This window comes from Leguminivora glycinivorella, chromosome 3 (assembly GCF_023078275.1).
Source record: "Leguminivora glycinivorella isolate SPB_JAAS2020 chromosome 3, LegGlyc_1.1, whole genome shotgun sequence".
NCBI classification, from domain to species: Eukaryota; Metazoa; Arthropoda; class Insecta; order Lepidoptera; family Tortricidae; genus Leguminivora; species Leguminivora glycinivorella.
In genome coordinates this window covers 11,322,664-11,343,863 of record NC_062973.1, presented here as the reverse complement: position 1 = coordinate 11,343,863, position 21,200 = coordinate 11,322,664, and the positions used below count along the sequence as shown (strand labels likewise).

At 36.9% G+C, this 21,200-nt stretch overlaps 1 protein-coding gene across 1 annotated transcript in view; it reads left to right on the top strand.

Annotated features, from left to right (window-relative positions):
• LOC125224638 overlaps nt 1-18,367 on the top strand; it is a 225,140-nt gene extending 206,773 nt beyond the window's left edge. The window contains exon 9 of the mRNA XM_048128064.1: nt 18,153-18,367. Within this exon, the coding sequence (XP_047984021.1) occupies nt 18,153-18,238 (86 nt within the window). The 3' untranslated portion in view covers nt 18,239-18,367. The remainder of the gene's footprint in view (nt 1-18,152) is intronic.
• The last annotated feature ends 2,833 nt before the right edge of the window (nt 18,368-21,200 follow it).

Sequence of the window (21,200 nt, the reverse complement as noted above, 5' to 3'; positions counted from 1 at the left end):
CAGCGAGGAAATGTCGCCAGTATCCTTGGTACAATGCCTCAAGGGCCTATTTTAGACATTAGCTAGCTTTTAAGTTTAGTCTTATAGTTATGTTCATGTAAATAAAGAATTGTCAATAAAAAAACACGAACAAAAATAATAATTTACATACATACATACAATCACGCCTGTATCCCATAAAGGGGTAGGCAGAGCACATGAAACTAGCAAAGTCTCAGTGCCACTCTCGGCGATTAAGGGGTTGAAAGAAAACGAAAATTGTGATATTGCAGTGACAGGTTGCCAGCCTCTCGCCCTACGGGAGCGAAAATGCTAAAATGGAAAGGAGTCCCTCTTTCAATTTGGCAATTTCGGTTAAATATACTAGTATTATTAACTAGATTTGTCGAAAAGAAAATGTCCATTAAGAACAACTCAGTTAAAAGATATTGCGAACAAATCTTTAAAATCGAGGTTCCGCTCTCGACTGTTTCCTCTTTCAAAACTTATTTAAACGGAACGAAATTTGAGAATCTGAATAACAATGAAATAATATGTGTCGGACCGTTTAGATTTTTTGGCTAATTGTTACCGATCTTGAGTACCTATCACACCTTTATGAGCCATGTTGAATAAGGCCGTTTTTAGAAATTTTTGATTGGCTCTAGCGTCTTGCGTATATAATTTAGGGTGACGGGCGCTCCAGGGGTTAAAATAAAAATAGCAAAAAAATCAAAACGGTCCGACATAGATAAAAATAATAATAATCTGTGTTAAAAAAAATCATTGTTCTATCTTCAAAAACCAGGGAGGAAATAGTCGAGAGCGTTTGTATGGAAAATTGACCTGTATCGTATCGTCTTAACAAATCCCACAATCGACTTCTACGACACCTACGGGAAGACAGGGGGTGGTGAAATTCTTAACCCGTCACCACACGGGCAAATACGGCACGGGCAACGGGTAAATAATAATTTAATTCTGCAGTTTCGTACTTCAATCTGGATAGGTACAATAATAGTTATTTGTTATACAAGGGGGCAAAGTTGTATTTTAACGCCGAGTGTGGAATTGAAAAACGAGCAAGCGAAAGGATTCTATAGTTGAACCACGAGCGAAGCGAGTGGTTCGAGAATATAATCCTGAACTTGCGAGTTCTTTAACACACGAGAAGTAAAATACATTTGCACCCGAGTCAAAAAGTACTTTTTAAATAATAAGCACGTCTAATAAAACTTTAACCTCGAATCTTTACGGGCCATCATTTTTATAACCATAACTATTTTAAGCGTTTTACTACACGTAATAGCAGCTCTAAAACTACAGTCCCCTGGCTGTCCCCATCACTGTCTTCCCACCTAGAAGTGAAAGTTACGAAAAAAATATTAAAACTAAATACAAGCGGCAGTTAAATCAAAACAATCGAATTATTAAATTATATTATTGTAGTATAACGAGGTCTGATTAATTGGTTATTTATTTAATAAAGTCCAGTAAACTTTGTCCCCAGAATTTGTATACAGTCCTCTGCCTAAAATATTTAGGCATATTAAAAAATAACCACTATGTTCGCAAACGTATTTTTGAGTGAAACGAAACGCGATCGCTGTGAAGTTGGTTACCATGCCTAATGCGGCGGCGAGACGCCATTTTGTTTAGTGTCAGAGCATCACTTGTGAGGTGAACCCGCGTTTGGACCGCTGCCACACCCAGTCCCCTGGTAAGAGTCCCCTGGTAAAAGAAATTTTTATTTCTGTTGAGATTTTCTTAAAAAAGCTTCTGTTGATTATTGATGTGCAAATATGCCATAGAAATAATAAATGACTGATCAATATAAAATGACTTTTATCTAAATACATGACACGTTAAAAACAGTCCCCTCATGCCCCAAACAGTCCCCTGTTACGATTTTTTAGAAAATCGTTAATAACTCGGAAATTACGTATAAATTCAGTGGGTCTCCTTATGTAACTAAAATAATAGTTAATTTTAGTCAACATAGAACTCAGATTTTTGGCAATAGTTAAAAAAAATTGACAGGACAGCATTTGTATGGGACCTTCACGAGCTTACAGAGAATCGCCCGTAACACAAAACTTTTCCCCTCACTATAGCGAAGAAATTATAACGCAAAAAATGCGATTATCCCTGCTTCCAGTAGTTCTACAGGTGGTAAATCATCTTTATTACTAGATTCACCTACTTTTATCAATTTTAAAGCAGTTAATTTGACTTTATTCAAGGTCAAATTACTTTACCCGCTAGTGGATAAAATGCGTTTTTACCCGCTGGTATTAAAGGACAAAACACGTGTTTCCGAGCTAGTGAGGGGAAAATAAATTGTAGGTATACTCTGGCTTCAATGTATTTGTACCTTAACCAAGAAAACAGTAGTCAATAGCTACCGGATTTATGTCGTTATACATATAAGTAATGACGTTTATATACCTTCGGACGTAAGATACTCAAACAGTAGTCAATAGCTACCGGATTTATGTCGTTATACATATAAGTAATGACGTTTATATACCTTCGGACGTAAGATACTCAATCACGATCAGACTAACGAACCGGAACTAATGTGATTAGAAGCTGAAAACCTACGTTACTTCTCGTGAATACAAGGGATAGGCTACATGCAATACCTACAATCCTACATACTAGGGTAAATTGCCAGTAACTGGCCGCCTTCCAGTAACAGGCCACCTTGTACTAAAAATGAACTCTCCAAAAGGGAATCAATACTTAGAATACTTTCTGGCCTAGGAACAAACATTTCCATACAAATTTTTCAAGCGCACATCGAATGACAATCACTAGAAATCTATGCACACACCTAGGTAGATATTTGAACGCTACTTTTGTTGCTCACTGTACCATCAAAAGCCAACACGTATACCCAAAAAGCCAAAAAATATACATTGATATCGGTCATGTATACACATACAAGGTGTACTCGTAATTAAATGAATGGGCATATGATAACTATATCTTGTTCTGATGAGGACTATGATAATAGTATATTACGATAGTGTGTAAAAAACTCGTGTCGATTTAAAACACTCCCTTCGGTCGTGTTTTAATTTATCGCCACTCGTTTCGAACTTCCTTTTTGCACGTGTATCGTACGACGTTTTTCAGTACAGATGAGCCTCGGAAGTTTCGACCTGGCATATAATGAACCACTTCTCGAACTAGTGCGTAAAAAACGACCATTTGTACTGAAAAAAATATTACAGCTTATCAATTTTGGCGCGAATCATGTTTGCATTTTGTTTCTATTTGTTAATTTAAAAATTAAAATTAAAGTTTACTTCCAAACCACATAAGGTATAGGGAACTGGTGGGTAATTTCAACTTATCGAAATATTTTCCATATTTTACACTATTCATTTGAGTTCCATATGTGTCCACTGAACACTTGTGTCATGCGTGGCCCGTGGACACTCTATCAAACAATATTAAAATTATATGAAATGGAAAATAGTTGAAATCACACGCCAGTCGAATGTATCTCATGTACCTCATAATTGTAATTAAAATACCAAACACCCTCATTGCGAGATGAAACAACACAAAAGTACAAAGAAGCAGAGAACAAACAAACGGACTGCTAATCCAAACATCCTTTAAACCAGGTGGCGAACCGCGGACGACACGTTCAAAGGTAAAAAGAGGTCATAATTGGAAGCCCCACTTCCATAATCCGCGCGTTGGACTGCGGCCAAGCAATCACATACCCTAGGATTGCTTGCACTTGAAACTGTTGACTAAGTTTTTAGACTTCTCAACTTTCAAGCGGAACTGGGTGGCTAGCCGAATGGCACAATCGCTCACGAAACGCTCACGAAACGAAGCGCTAGTAGATATCTATCTCTATCGCGCTTGCGTATTGGCGCGACAGAGCCAGCGGCGTATCGCTTTCGTTTGGCGTCGGAGAAAATGCCATTCGGCTACGGGGCCTGGTGAGAACAGAACAGGAGTATAGGTTTAATCAACTGGCTGGTGTGCAGGAAAGTTTTGTTAACGTAGCGGGACGGTGGGCTGTTTTAAATTGGGATATGAGTACATATTATCTTATCTAATAGTCTTCGGATAGCGCGTTTTTCAGAATTGTGTTTTTTAATACGTTGCTGGGGACATAGTTGTAGAGATATATTATACTTAGTTATATTTACATAATATTTACGTAGTATTAGAGCACAGTTTTAGTAGTTCTTATAGGTACCTACATTCTGATCTGCGGTGACTGCTGTGAGTTTTACCTGTAGGTTCAGTAGGTTGCCTCTTTGAGAAAGTCATTCAAAATATCCAGTCGGCCATACAAGCTCAGCCGGGACGGAACACAAAAAATATGTAAAAAGATATTTGACGATTTGTCCATTGAAAATTGTTTTCCCTTTGAGATTTCAATCACAATATCTATTTGATGATGAATGTGGTGTGAATTTAAATAGTTGTATTTATGTTTTCTAAGACTTTTGTTATCTAGGTACCGTTTTGTTTAATTAGTTGCCTTCAACATTAGGTTCAGATGTAGTGCGAAAAGGGTTTCCTTCGTATTTTTCCGGAAACGTTCGTATTTGTCATGCCATTTCAGTCAATGTCAGTACTTCTTGTACTGAGACTGACATAAATAGCATGGCACGTTCGTACGTTTCCGTAACAATACGAAGGCAATTCTTGTCGCACTACATTTGTAACTTGTTTTTCAGTACAGATGGTCGCTTTTTTACGCACTAGTTCGAGAAGTGGTTCATTATATGTCAGGTCAAAACTTCGGAGGTCCATCTGTACTGAAAAATGTCGTTCGATACACGTGCGAAAAGGAAATTCGTAACTCGTGTCGATTTAAAACACTCCCTTCGGTCGTGTTTTAATTTATCGCCACTCGTTTCGAACTTCCTCTTTTTCGCACTTGTATCGAAATGTACTATTTTTTTTCCTTATTTATTTCTTTTGCATTCTATAAACATCAAAAGTAGTTCGTTTTAAAGCGTAGTACATATTTTAAAGTCAGTGTTCACAAAGGACGCATCCTCAGGTTAGCGGGTCGCGTTGAAAAGTATCACTTTCCACATTAGCGAGAGCCCGTCGTACACCCGCCGACGTTGCAGTTTGTTCCAATTTATGTTCTATTCATAGAACGTGAACATACTGCGACTAAAAACTTTTATTCGCGCCTTTTTACTTATGGTTTGTTGTACACAACGGTGTTTTCATACAAAAACATACATTGATAAATTTACAAGACATTAAAGAATTAACTTAAAAGCATACATACAGTCAAGTGTAAAAACTGTACATATCTCAAAAAAATAAAAATAAAAAATAGTCCGGTGAAATAAGAGCACCGTACAATATTTATGAGACATATTTTTTTTTCGATACATATGTTTGTACTTGACTGTAGGTACAAATATGATAGTTTTATTTTTTGCTCAAAACACACTACTTGTTCGCGAACGTAATGATCGCTCACGTATAGAACTAATCAACTCCAAAAGTCTTTTTTTTTAAAGGGTTTAACTTAACCTATTCTCTACTTTATCATACCCACTAAATTGATGCATATTTTTCAATGAAGTCAATTACAATAAAGGCAGCAACTGGTAACTGAAGCTACCAAAAACATTTCATTGGTATCGTTTTTTCCCCTGGAAATCACCAGTACAAATGTAACGCCGTATGAACGACACAACATAAACTAACTCTCTCTCATTGTAGTAGTAGTTTTTTCCTATTCACTCGTTTCTGACCCTCGAAATTTCATCTGCCTTTGTTTTATAGAAGGCCGTACGTATACACACGAAGAGAGTATCTATTACGAAGAAGCGCCCGAGGCGATTAAGGCGGTTTTAGGCGGATACCGCATTTATATGACCGGGCCCAATTTCGGACAAAAATAATGAATGTTTTTGAACGAACTATACTATAAGGTCAAGAACCTGTCATGAAACGGCTATTCTCATGATTTAGAACACGTTATTTTACGTGCACACTGAGAGAAAATACAACCAGTTTTCATGTTCGTTCAACAAGTTTTTTGGTTAAAAAAGCGCCAACGTGCTCTTTGGTTCAAACAACAAGCTACTTGTCATTTGAATCGGCAATATATTTGAATCAACAAGTCGATTTTATAAAAACAACCTGACACATATTGTTTTAAACATACGTTTGGCTGATTCAAACGGATAAACCGCAACAAGTCGAACTTGTTAAATTCACAATGCAAATTTCTCTCAGTGCATTACGGAAAATGTAGTTATGTCATATTTGTTTCTAGTAACCGTTTTAGGCTGTTCACTTTCTCTATTAAGTGAATGTAATTTTCTATTTTTCTAATGATATCCTTGCTATCAAGACGTAGATCTCATAGTAGATACACTTTACTTTCGATTCTTTAATACATTTACGTGTAAACAAATAAATAAAAAATTTGAAATACCCAATTTACACAAACGACCACGTGGATGTTTCCAAATATTTCAGGATGTGTTAAAACGACGCGCAACACAAGTGTGTGGGTAAAATCCTAAGTAAATGGTACGTCATCCATTTCGGCACTCGCACGTGTAAACGCGGAGTAAAAATACTGTATAAAGGTTAAATAACGTTAAGTGATGTTTAACGTACCGTAGACTGTCTGACGTAGCGTTCGTCCAAAGAAGATTAATTAATCGGAAAATATTGCGTCTATTATGCTCGAGCTCCTCCGATGTTTTCAATGTTACGTAAATATAAATAAACAAAAGAAACTGCTTTAGACTACCTCATTTTCAATACTAAGTAAGTTTTAATTATCGATGTATTTTATAAAAACAATATTTACATTTAGAACAGGTGTTAACCTATTCGTTAGTTACTTTAAAATAAAGCTACAAATTATCACTAGACTATTTAGAATCTATGGGTTAATCTATCGCCTTAAGCTGTAAGATCAGATCATCTAATACCGCGTCGTATTCTATACTTATTAGTAAAATCTTGTCACCACGCCAACTGGTATACGCTCTCTTGATTATTCGAAAACGGATGAGAAAGTTGCACTTTATGCACAAGAAGGCAAAGTAATTTCATACTTTTAACTTTATGACCGAAGCTGACTAAATAATTCACCATTATTTTTTTATGCAGCAGGAATGATGATCGATGATGATTTTGAATCATAAATGTTTATTAAACTGATGGATTTGATTTAGTTTATATGTTATACACTAAGTATTTTCCTCGTGTAAAATGATCCCTTTAACACCTTGGAACAAACGTCTTGTATAGGTAATGTCAGAAAATAACGAATTCTCATATAAAACAACTGGGTGACCATGTGTGTATTACTAGTAGCAACTATCAGAAAGAGTTTGGAGAGCCGCCAGCCCGCCTGGCTGGAAACAGCTTCCGTGCACTCCGGCTTGGACGCAGCGGGCCGTGAGGTAATGGACAGGACAGTTCATTTATAGATTGCCCAATAGTCACCCTACGTAACTGCTGGATATGTATGCTTTTCTTTGAAACAATAACGAATTTGCTAAGATGTAATTTCAAACATGGTAACTAGTTTAATTGATAAGTTAGCGTACAAAAGTCTGCAAAGGAAGAAAGTCGAAAGCAGAGCAATAGTTATTTGTTATACAATGGGGCAAAGTTGTATTTTAACGCCGAGTGTGGAATTGAAAAACGAGCAAGTGAAAGGATTCTATAGTTGAACCACGAGGGAAGCGAGTGGTTCGAGAATAGAATCCTGAACTTGCGAGTTTTTTAACACACGAGAAGTAAAATACATTTGCACCCGAGTGTAACACAAAACTTTTCCCCTCACTACAGCGAGGAAACTATACAAAGCAAAAAAATGCGTTTATCACTGCTTCCAGTAGTTCCACAGGTGGTAAATCATCTTAATTACTAGATTCACCTACTTTTGTCAATTTTAAACCAGTTAATTTGACTTTATTCAAGGTCAAATTACTTTACCCACTAGTGGATAAAATGCGTTTTTACCCGCTGGTATTAAAGGACAAAACACGGGTTTCCGATCTAGTGAGGGGAAAAAGAAATTATATCCACCTTGTTGACTCTCGATTGCCCCGCAAATGCTTGTTCCATATGTATGTAAAAGCCTAATCAGCGATTTTGTGGGGCCAGCGGGGTCCGTTCTAGTTCGTTAACTGTGTCTTATCGAGCGTCACATACTTAGAGTAGCGACAACCTTTTGCGAGTAGTGCGAGTGATAAATTATCGCACGACGTGTTTGACCCGACTCGAACGTGGTATTGACGCGACCTATAAATCTTGACCGAGACAACACGGCCTCATACCTATGGATACATTCCTAATAGCCCCCAACGCGAAAACGAGATCGGTTTAGTCGATTAGCGCTCAACAACCCGAGTGTCGATAGCTCCGAAGGGCTTCGTTAACAAGTTTCGACAACCCTATCAGTGTCCGGTGAACTATCGGGCCATTACGGGGGCTTAGGGTTAAGTACCGAATGGAAGCGTTGACCATTGTTTTTTTATCGGTCAGCGCTGGTGTTTGTGGCTCCCATGTCACAATTTACGCTAAAAGCTTTCCGTCCAAACCTATTTGAGGTTAACCTGTATCGCAAATGTGTTTAAGCTCGGAAGCACTGTGTTTTCCTTTTACCATTCGCAGATATTATAAGGTACTTACTTATATCCAAAAAGCTTTTCGAACAAATCTCTTCTTATATTATGTTCGTATTTTTATGTTGTTGCGAGTACAAGGGTATCTGATACGAGAATACATCTGATTCATTTCCAATAAAACGTACCTAGCTGTGTAAATCATTTTAACGCTTAAAAAAAGGTACGTATTTATCACTCGTGCTATGAGAAATGTCGAGAAAGGGACACTCGATAATGTTAAATATTGAATCAACAGTCCGGAAGGAAATTTCAATATTATTATGCCATTTCCCACCAAATTTCGTGCAGACGAACGATGGAAGTAGACACTTTTGATTTGTCAATCAACACAACTAATATGTTTATATTATAAAGAAAATTGTAAATTCGAATTATAAGCATTAGAACCGCAAACTATATTTCAATAGAAGAAATAAGTTGCACGACTCTTTTCTTTCCGAACAGACAACTTCTTTGTATAGGGGTCGAGCGTGTTACATATCTATTCTACTGGCATTGCTACTTACCTATCATAACAGGTACATATATAAGAAATATATTGTATCTGACCCTTGAGTGTTCATGACTTTTGTGTTGTTGCAAAGGATATTTCATTGCAACAACACAAAACCTACGTATAGTATGAATTTTCTGAGATGAACTTTTCGCTTTAGCCGTAGTCTGTTAAACAAAGGCCTTTGTGTCTATTGTTCACGGCGGCTAGCTCCCGTTTAAACGGCACGTGCTATAGTCTCAGTGTAGTTAAAAAGCAACCATCATGATAGTAATAAGGTTCAAATCCATAAAAAGCCCTTTCGGAGATAACACGTTTTGTCATCTTCAATTAAAGTTACCTGCATACTGCAAACTGTTTAATAAATTTGAACCTTATTGCTATCATGATAGTTGCTTTTTAACTACACTGAGACTTTAGTACGTGCTGTGGAAACGGGAGCTAGCCGCCGTGAACAATAGAAACAAAGGCCTTTGTTTAACAGATTACGGCAAAAGCGAAACGTTCATCTCAGAAAATTCATACTAAATATACCTACAACCACACCGTCTCTACTCACAGCTTTCGCGCGTGAACATAAAAAATGCCTCGTTACGTAATATTTCATTGCAACAACACAAAACTTAAAAAAAGAGCTATATACGTCTCACTGCTGGGCACAAGCCTCATCTCTTGCATGAGAGGGCTGGGCCTATAGTCCCCACGCTAACCCAATGCGGATTGATGGGGACTTCTCATACACCTTTGAATTCCTTCACCGGAAAATAACCACGTTGAAAACATTTGATCCCCTATTTATTCTGTTTGAATGAGCCTTAAACGATTAACCACTCGACTTGACTAATCTCATGGTTTTTTATGAAAAAGGAAGTCCGCGAGCTAACAAAATTTCCAGGTGACAAAGGTAAATGCTGGAAAATCCTCGTTATTTAATTTCGCTTCTCCCGTTGACTAATCAATGTTATCAAGTAAAGTTTTACCCAAACCCACATTACACTGTACATACATATCTATGTAATTAAGGTAACTAAATCGAATGACAGTTTGACAATGCAATATTACAATTGAGTTGAACCTATGGTACAATTATACTGATCTGATACAAGCCGTGGTTAGTGGTTACTGTAGGTATTTTATTTTGTATTACGTTCATTGAAATACCCTGTAACTACTACGTACAATTCAGGCTTTTATCGCGGACCATCTATATATATATATTTTTTTTTCTAGCCTGCGTTAGTGTCCCACTGCTGGGCAAAGGCCTCCCCTCTCTTCCTCCACTCGACCCTATCACTCGCATTTCCCCACCAGTTGGGATAAAAAATTTTCCAGGTCGTCGCACCATCTCCTTTTTGGTCTGCCTGTACCTCTACCTACACCATCTATCGTAGTCCGTGGGTCCCACTCGGTAACCATTTTAGCCCACCTTTCAGGATGCATGCGGCAGACGTGTCCAGCGCAGTCCCACTTAAGCTTAGCGGTCTTGGCACCTACATCTACTACTCGAGTTCTGGAGCGCAGTTCCGTGTATCTGATTCGATCAGTTCTGCGAACTGATCGCAGAACAGAACATCTATATATAGCCTTCGAAAAAAGTTTTTTTACCGATAGGTATTTTTAAAACGATAAACTATTCTGTCTTGGATCAAACACGATTAAATATCCATATTGGCCAGGTTGCACTAGCTGTGGTCAAGACTGAAGACTTAGCAAAACACCTATTAATAAATATGTATATTGGTAAAATTTAAAACTAATTATATGAAAATCGCGTAAACGACATAAATATGCGATCAAAGACAGTTTGATTTAAATCTCTAACAATTCTACAGGAAAATTAAAGGATTCCATGATCCCGTCGGGAGTTTTTGGGACCGCAAAGAGGTTTTATTTAATTTTTATGCATCGGATTATATAAAATGGAAGCCACCAGCCATGAAATTGTATTCTGGTCGTTACTAAAACCCGTTTTATCGTAAAATTATTTAGGCATTTTTAAATAATTGTCTGTTTGATCTGTGACTAGTTTCATAATTCTGTTTGCGTCAATATCTAATATATCAATTTTATTGGATCAATTTTAATTTAGTCATTCCATATTAAATTATTTCAACAAAAGTTAGTTCAACTTTTTAGCAAAAATATGTTGTTTTAATTGAAATACAGTTCATTTGATAAATCTTCATTATTTTGTATCGAATATTTGACTACTTTAACTTAAGTAATTCACTTTCTTTTTTCGAACTGTTAAAACGATTTGTTAATTTGATTTATTTGACTAATCAGTAGCATGTAACGTTAATACATCACCATCACATCACCGATTTTTAATAGTCCTACAAACAATTGAACTCGAGATCTTTTGAGATGTGTTACTAAATTCATGACCAAGATCTTTAGAGAGCATGAGAAATTGAATTGTCCACTCCTTTCCTGTTGGAAACGTTGTTAGATCCGGCAGAAAGCTATTTGCCGAGCACTACGCCCGTGACGATGAATCCGCGATCATAATTCCTTGAGAATGATGCATTTTCAACGACGAACGACGTTATGGGTCTTATGTAGACAGCTGTCATTAGACACTTTACATTTTGTAGCAGGTTTACCCTTGAATCGCCGACAGACATTTGTTCGAATATTATTTCAAAGACAACGTTTCAAATAACTTCATTTCATCGACAGTTCATATCGTAGAACAATCGATACAAGTAAAATCAAACCGTAGACTTTTATTTCGTTGATTAGTTATTCCGAGTATACTTTATATCGTGGTATTTCGTTTCGTGTTTTTTCATTTCATTTTGTTTTACATTAAATACAATTAATTACGCATAATATCATTTCAATTATGATTTTTTCTAAAATTCTACATATTGTAAACTCTTTGTTTGGTCACAGTTCTAACATAACCTAAAACTACTTTTGAAAAAAAACCGGCCAAGAGCGTGTCGGGCCACGCTCAGTGTAGGGTTCCGTAGTTTTCCGTATTTTCTCAAAAACTACTAAACCTATCAAGTTTAAAACAATTTTCCTAGAAAGTCTTTATAAAGTTCTACTTTTGTGATTTTTTTCATATTTTTCAAACATATGGTTCAAAAGTTAGAGGGGGGGGGACGCACTTTTTTTTCCTTTAAGAGCGATTATTTACGAAAATATTAACATTATTAAAAAACGGTCTTGGTAAACCCTTATTCATTTTTTAATACCTATCCAACAATATATCACACGTTGGGGTTGGAATGAAAAAAAATATCAGCCCCCACTTTACATGTAGAGGGGGTACCCTAATAAAACATTTTTTTCCATTTTTTATTTTTGCACTTTGTTGGCGTGATTGATATACATATTGGTACCAAATTTCAGCTTTCTAGTGCTAACGGTTACTGAGATTATCCGCGGACGGACGGACGGACGGACGGACGGACGGACGGACGGACGGACGGACGGACGGACGGACGGACAGACAGACATGGCGAAACTATAAGGGTTCCTAGTTGACTACGGAACCCTAAAAAGGTTCATTGTTGTGTACGGTCGCAGTTTCAAACCTAACCTAAACCTACTCTGTAAGCCGTTTGTTTCTGTGTGATCACATACAGTACTAACGTAACCTAAACCTACTCTGTAAATTGTTTGTTTTTGTGTTTGGTCACAGTTCTAACCTAACCTTAACCTATATGTATGTATAGAATAGACCGTTCTTTGATGTGTAGGGTCGCAGTTCTAACCTAACCTAAACCTACTCTGCAATACGTTTGCTTCTGTGTAAATCACAGATCGAACCTAACCTAAACCTACTCTGTAAACTATTTGTTTTTGTGTGTGGTCACAGTTCTAACCTAACCTAAACCTACTTTAGAAGCCGTTCATCGTTTTGTATTTAGCATCGCAGTTCTAACCTAACCTACTCTAATATAGGATTTAAGCCAATGTTCATAGTATAATTATGGACGTATGTGATGTGTCACGATAAAATCGACAATTTGAAGTTTCCTAGAATAGAAACATCTATAAATGTGTAGTACGACAAATGAAAAAGTTTTGTAAAAATACGTCGAATAAATGAATTGCGATGTTTTGTAGTTCTGCTATTTGAAGTACTTTGAAATGAATCAGCGATGAAGGAATATTAGTTGAATAGTATTTATAACAACTAAGAAAATTTCAAATAAATAGTAGTTGAAACAAAATTACTCGAAACAATTTTACTCGAACTAAACTTTCGATGATTTGTTGTCGATGAAATGATATTCGATGAAATGTTTGTCGGCGAAACAAGGGTACACCTTTGTAGCATTTGCGTTGTACAGATTACGAAAAGCTTTTCCTTCGTATTTATAAGGAAACGTTGGTATTTGTCATGCTAGTTCAGACAGTGTCAGTTCAGTACGTCTTGTACTGAGACTGACTGAAACACGTTCGTACGTTTCGGTAAAAATACGAAGGAATTATCGTTAGGAACTATTCAAATAGAAAGTTGTTTAAGGCCTGTTAAGATCAGATCCATAATTAATGCACCTAAAAAACCTATCAGAATTCCATGTACTTGTACAGAGATACCTATTTATTGGGTTGGTAAGAAAGTAATGAGCGAATCATAACCAATATTGTAATTTTTATTTAATTTATTATTTTAATCATTTATCAAAAATATAACGGCCTTCGTTATCTACTACTTGTATCCATCGTTCTGGTAAAGAATGAATAGCATCGGCGAAGAAGTTCTTAGGTTTAGATTCAAAAAACTCAGCTATGTACTGTCGTAGATGGGCTTGATCATCGAACTTTTTTTCATTCAAGGCATTGCTTAGCGATCTGAACAATGCGTAATCCGTAGGTGCCAAGTCTGGAGAGTACGGTGGATGAGGTATCACTTTCCAACCTAGCTCCAATAGCTTTAGCCGAGTCACTTTTGCAATGTGTGGGCGAGCATTGTCGTGTAAGAAAAAAACTTTAGCATGCTGTGGACGATTCTGACAGATTTTTTGGTTTAAATTTTTAAGCTGATTACAGTGTACTGATGCGGTAACAGTCATTCCACTTGGTAGGAGTTCCCAGTGAATAATACCATGAATATCCCACCAAACGGACAGCATAACTTTTTTCGGGTGAGGCTCTGTTTTCGGTGCCTCTATTCCTTTTTCGTTTGGAGCTAGCCACTGACGTTTGCGTGTGTGATTTATATATAAGACCCATTTTTCATCTCCAGTGATAAGATGGTCCAACCAGTTGAATGTGCGGCGAAAGGGACCCCTTTCTTTCCCATAAACTTTTTGGTCAGAATTTCGTTAGTCATAAGTTGTTATTCATATATTTTGTGGTCATAAACATCACTAGTCATAATTTTTGTTACGAATAATGCTTAATGGTACTAACATTAACAACCCATAATATTGGATGCCATAACCTTAAAAGTCATAAAGTTGATGAGTATAAAATTGAAAGGCATATCAATAATTATCCAGAAATATTACTAGGCATATTTTTTGAAGCCCTACTGATTGTTCTTCATACAGTTTTAAGGCATAAACCTCATAAGTCATTATCTTTGTTACGAATAACGTTTAATAGTTCTAACGTTAACAACCTATATTATACATATTATAGAATACTATAATCTTAGAATCAAGAAAGTTGATGAATATAACATTTAAAACGGATCCCTTTGTTAGCCAGATTATCATTAGTCATAATTCTGAAACGGTTTCATTAGGGTCACCTATAGATAGGTTAGGTTAGGTTTGTTTTATGGCAATCCTGAAAAGTTACGCGTTTTTGAGAAAAACCAAATTATGACTAACGAAAATGTGGACAATCGATACATTATACCTTATGACTTTATTGCACATTATTGGTAGTCCGCATTTACCTCGCGTCCATTAGAACGGAAATAGGACCCCTGCCCCCTTCTACTCGTTGACGAAGCCGAATACTACAAAAATCAGCATGCAAAGGAAGAAATGGCGGGAAAATCAGTGAGCTCATTGAGTATTTTAATCCTCATTTCTCAGCTAGATTCGCTAGTTACCTTGTGTCATTCAGAGCAAAAATAGGAGCCCCGCATAGCGAGGCTCCGTCGAATCGCTGGCGGGGCCTAATACTTTTAAAAGCAACATTAAAAAAATAAAACACATAACATGTAAAAGACGAAATGGCGGGAAAATCAGTGAGCCCAACGAGAAAATTTACATTTCTCGGGTAGGTTCGTTAGTTACCTTGTGTGTACCAGACAGACAGACAGTTGACTACGGAACCCCAAAAAAGTATCTTCTGTGAAAAACTAAATTATGACTAACGATAGTGAACACGAACAAACATTATGACTTCAAACTTAATGAAAAATAATATAGATCCCATTGAATGTTATGATTAAAGTTAATGTGGACAGTAATCATTATTACTTGCGAAAATATACTTTACGACAATTATGACAAACATATTTATTGCTTTCAACATTATGTCCATAATACAAAATGCAATTTGATTATTATGCCAAACAATGTTTATGACTAACAATAATGATGACTTGCAAAAATCTGACCTCCAATTTCTGACATTCAACTTTATGACTAATGATAATATGACTATTAAAAATTATGACTAACAACGTTATGGATTGTAAAAATCGGACTAAAAAAATTATGGGAACCAATAGAGACCCGCGGCGAAAAGATAGAAGTTGTATGCAGATATCGGCACGGCGGTTTAGTTGATCTCTATCAAGTTCGTGCGGTATCCAAACACTGTATTTGTAGTTTTTTCCCAACTCGTGTAAATGTGTTTCTATGGTGACATGAGAGCAGCCTAACTCGGTAGCAAGAGTACGACTCGTTAGCCTCGGATCTCCTTCAATTAAGGTTTTTAATTTGGCTACATCAATCTTCACCGGTCGACCAGACTTAGGTTGATCTGATAATGAAAAGTCGCCACTACGAAACCGCTGGAACCATCCTTTCGCCGTGGCCTCAGACACAACTTCAGGAGCAACACGCTGACATATATTACGCACTGCTTCGGCGGCTGAATGGCCAGACTGAAATTCATATAGTAAGCAATGCCTTACATGCACTTTTAATTCGTCAATTTTCTTCCTTATATTAGCTCGGCGACAGCTAGTGAATGACTGACGAGAAACTGTGCGATTCGCCCTTTATATACTTTCGACCATAGAAGATTCTAGAACTATCTCAAAAATTTTATGTGGAATTCAATCGATCGCTCATTACTTTCTTACCAACCCAATATAAACAAATGATTTCTGCAAAGTGGTTTGGAATATGTCATGTCCTAATGTGCAGTTTAATATGTACCTGTAGATGCCTAAAATTTCAAGGGTAACGTACAAAACTTATATTATTTTGAAATAGAGAAAATCTGCCTACTAAATTTTATGTATCAATAAATTGATGGTGGTTTGATTTTATAAGTTAGGGAACAATGTCGACATGACACGACATGACATGTGCCATATGTCTCCTCTAAAACGCGTGCCAGGGTTGATTTAATGTGAAACATGGATAATATTTTGATTATTTGAAATTATCCCTCAGTCTAAATTGTCCCCAAGTAAGGTACTGAAATTGAATTTCCACGTTGAAACCTCAATTTCCTGTGTCTATTCAGTTACTATACTCACTGCCAAAATAGCAACTAAAGAATATTTAATTTGTTTAAGCGTCTTTTGTGGAGTTGTAATGACGTTATCCCAGCCAGCCTAACCGAAGTGACAATCATTGAAGCTACGCGGCGATCGAAACGCAGTCTGGCTATGTCGCGCCCAGTAGAGCGATAGAGAGAGCTAGTTAAGATACACTTACGAAGCGTGACATTGGCTAGGTAGCCTGTGTGCGTGCGTAGCCGAATGCACAAACGCTCACGATTATATATCTTTCGTAGCTATCTATCTCTACTCTTGCGTATTGGCGCGACAGAGCCAGACTACATTTCTGCGACGTTTCGCACTGCAGAAATGCCATTCGGCTACGGGGCCTGGCCAGGCAGGGTCCTGACTCATTCCGCTTTATTTGTTTAGGATAAATTAATGTCGTTTTAGGTGTCGTCGCTTCAGAAGCTTTTACGCCTTTAATGCCTTTCGGTTCGGGTGATGAATTCACCACCGTGTACTTATCGTCAGTACCTTGTCAGTACACGTTTCACGGGTACTTAAAATTCATTTTAAGTCAGGGTTTTTGTTTTTATCTCACCTAGTAGATGGGCCACTCAAAACAAAGCGATTAGCATTTATGCCCAATTCTTACCCAATTTTTTTTTTAAATATGTCTTTGTGCAGGAAGTTACACGTTGTCTCGTACTTGTAAGTGTTTGTATTAACTTAATTAAATGATAAACTTACAGTACCTACACTAATTTTCTCGCTCGACTGCCACTAACAGAATAATTAACACATTAACTATTTGTATGAAATAACTCTGCCCTATAAATTTTGCGTAATTAGTACGCACCCGACTCTATTCTCCCCTCAAGAATATCTCGAATATTCTAATTATGCCAATATAGTACGATATCTTTCTGCACTCCCAAGCAATAGGCGACCTACCACTATAATCATAATTGAGACCCGAATAGACCCAGAGGATATTGTGTAGAATGACTTAGACATCCAAATCGTTTAAAAAATGACGGTAAGTTCCCAAACTAGATTCCAAGCAATACATGACCCGCCCAATTTTAAGATGTTCACCAAATGTAGGACCCGTGTAGACACCCAGATAAAGTGTCCATGATATGTTTGACCCAGAAAAAATGTCTTCCTAGAGAATGTCTTAGATGTACCCTAACCAGTAATCATTTCAAAAATGACAAGTTTCCAACCTAGATTCCAAACAATAGATGACCCTCCCAAATTTAGGAACTTCTCCAAAATTAGGACCCGTGTAGACCCAGATATTGTGTCCATGATATGTTCCCCAGCCCTCGTGTGGCTCCCAGCAAAATCCCGCCCCTAATGTCACTCGTGTGGATAATGGTTAAGCCTCTCATCTCGTTGTTCGCAGTACGCCAGGAGAACGAGCGTATGATGCACGACGTCCTCCAGCTCCCGCCTGGAAATCGCACCCAGTTGTCGGGGGCATTGCGCTGACGCCGCGCTATTCGCCGAAGCCGCGGCTGGATAACGTGCGGCCCGCCGCCGCCCCTCCAGAGGAACCAGAACCCGACCAGCCTGACGCTGATCTTGACGCTCCCGAGGCCCACGCCGAGGCCCTCGTCGGCTCCCCTAGCCCGCCGGCCCTCAGACACAATGGCAGCGCTTCGGTGAGCCAAGGCCTAGCGGGCCCCACGTGAGTCCCGACCCCGGTCTCCGGTCTCCGCTTCGGCCTGCTCCAGACCCGTGTCTGTTCTAGTGTTGAAACGAATTGTGAACGCACAAAACTGCCAGTGGCAATCAAATGCGCCGAGCTGTGACACGAATGTGAACAGAGAGAATTATATGTTACTCGACTTAAGCGTACACGTTAGTTACTTGTTCGTGAATTGAAAGTGATGGAAGTTGTAGGTAGATAATGTGAAATTGTGTATAAATTAGTAAAGAATGCAATGTTGTTTGTTGAATTGTATCAGGATAGGATTTAAAAGACAATGTCAATAATCTACGATAGGATAAATCGCAAATTGTCTAAAATATTAGAAGTTAGTATATTGTGTGCCAGAGGGAGAAATTTAATTTGAGAGCAAATGTTAGTAAGAAAGAAAAGGTGTGATGCGCATAATTAAACAAGACAAATCATTATGCCTAATTCTGTTTTCGGAATGTGGCGATGAGTTAAGTGAACAATTTCACCCTCGTCAAATGTTCGTGCCACTTCCACGGTGTTTTTAGGATGTGTTGTTAGATTCACGTAATCGTTGCATGTGGACGGCGCAGGCTGCTGACGAGGACTGTCTCCAGAATCGACCATTTCTCAAAGGTAAGCGGATCAATGGGATCAATTACTGTAATTATTAAACTTTTAAACAGATTAAATTCCTTTCTTTGGCAATACTTGTGTTAAGGATAATGAACATTGAACGATCCCTATTTACGACAAATGTTAAAAAAAGAGTCGTAATGCCCTCTATGTATAGCGATACATATTTTAATATTATTACTATATAACTGTACTTATACAACATAGTTGTTACCCTGTCGTTGATAGGGAAGGACTATACTAAATAATTATAGATATATTTATTGTTATTTAACTATGCAATTCATAAATACCTGGATCTTCGTCACGGCACCAGCTCAATAATTATTTGTATTCGATAATAATGAATGATATTATTAATTTTAACTGATCAATTTCATTATACAGTGTGGAAATTAAACTCAGGCCCTGGAGGAAAACTACTTTAAATCCTTAAGCTAGCTCATTTTACTTCAAGGAGACATTCATTTATTTTTGAAAAGAAACAAATCTGTTAAAAGATTTTTTAAAACTCGCTTGCTTCGCCCGGGACTCGAACCAACTAAAATTTAAAAAAATAAACACTATTTTATTATTACTAATCGGTAGTATTAATATTCAGGATAAAGTTTCTCTAACAAACATTTGGTCTTAAAAATAAAAATAATCGTTAAATTTAACATCAACTTTATTTTACTATCAATTTTGTAACACTTAAATTATTTAACTGATAAATTGTTCGAAATGAGCCCCGTCGTTCCGGCTACACAACATTAGTCGCCGTTGAAATTCATTTCTTGTAGCCTTCAGCAAAGTGTTGTGGTGTATGCCCCTAATAACATTTTCTACCGCAATCCTTAGTCTTTTACTTGTTAAAAGTGAACAGTAACCAAATATTTTTTAGAGAAACTTTATCCTGAATATTAATACTACCGATTAGTATAATAAAATAAGGAGTGTATATTTTTTTAAATTTTAGTTGGTTCGAGTCCCGGGCGAAGCAAGCGAGTTTTAAAAAATCTTTTAATGCAGATTTGTTTCTTTTCAAAAATAAAGGAATGTCTCCTTTAAGTAAAATGAGTTAGCTTAAGGATTTAAAGTAGTTTTCCTCCAGGGCCTGAGTTTAATTTCCACACTGTATAGAAGCTAAATAAGCTAAAGGTACAAATAGTGGGGGGTTTGAATACATTTTACACGAAAATCTTCTATTTTCTACCAATCTCTATACTATTTCTAAAATGTATGCTATCTCCCGTCCATAGGCTGTGCTTTGCCGGACTCATATTTATTTAAGTTGATGATTGTGAAGCTTTGTTAAAATTGTTAAAAATAAGACAATTATTTTTTTTACCAAATATTTCATTTACATATCTCGATAAGTACCAAACTAAATTAAAAACGTATTGAGACATCCCAAAATTATCGATAATGGTACTACTAATTATGATATCTTCTTATACATATTCATATTTATTATCTTTAATCAAAATCCCCATTACTTGTTACCACCAATGTTATAATATTATAAGTAATTATAATGGATACTGATCACCCTAAGGATTTAGATGGAACGAGCTTTCAACACTGTGCTTAAGCTGTTAAACGTAAGAGCTTTTTATAAGGATACTACGATGTAGATGTTGTAGATAAATAAATAATGTGCAACGAGGATTTAGAACAGGACAGTGAAGTGGTAATATACATAGAAAAAAATGATTTCCACAAAACATACAACATTAGGATTACCAAATATTAACCATACATCTTGTTTAAGAAGTTTTTCAATGTGTTGAAGTTGTTCAATATTTTTTTACAAACAGAAACGTCTGCCGCTTAAGAAGTGTAACGTTCTAACGTAAGATGTCGCTAGGGTCCCTTGGACCCATAGAAATGATTTGCAGGCAGGTCTTTTGGTGGCTCAATAATTCGCAGAGCGCTGAAATATTTAAATTTTACACCTAAGGCAGTCACTTATCCACATTAAAATGTAATATGTTACATTGTTACTTATCTAATAGGTACATAATGTAAAATCTTAACACAATCTCTTGTTGCGAAATACATTTCTATTAATTTCTGGTATATTTTGTGTCTATTTCCACTTACTGTATTTTGAAAACCAAACTTGGATCTAGTCAATAAAAGAACATAAGAGCG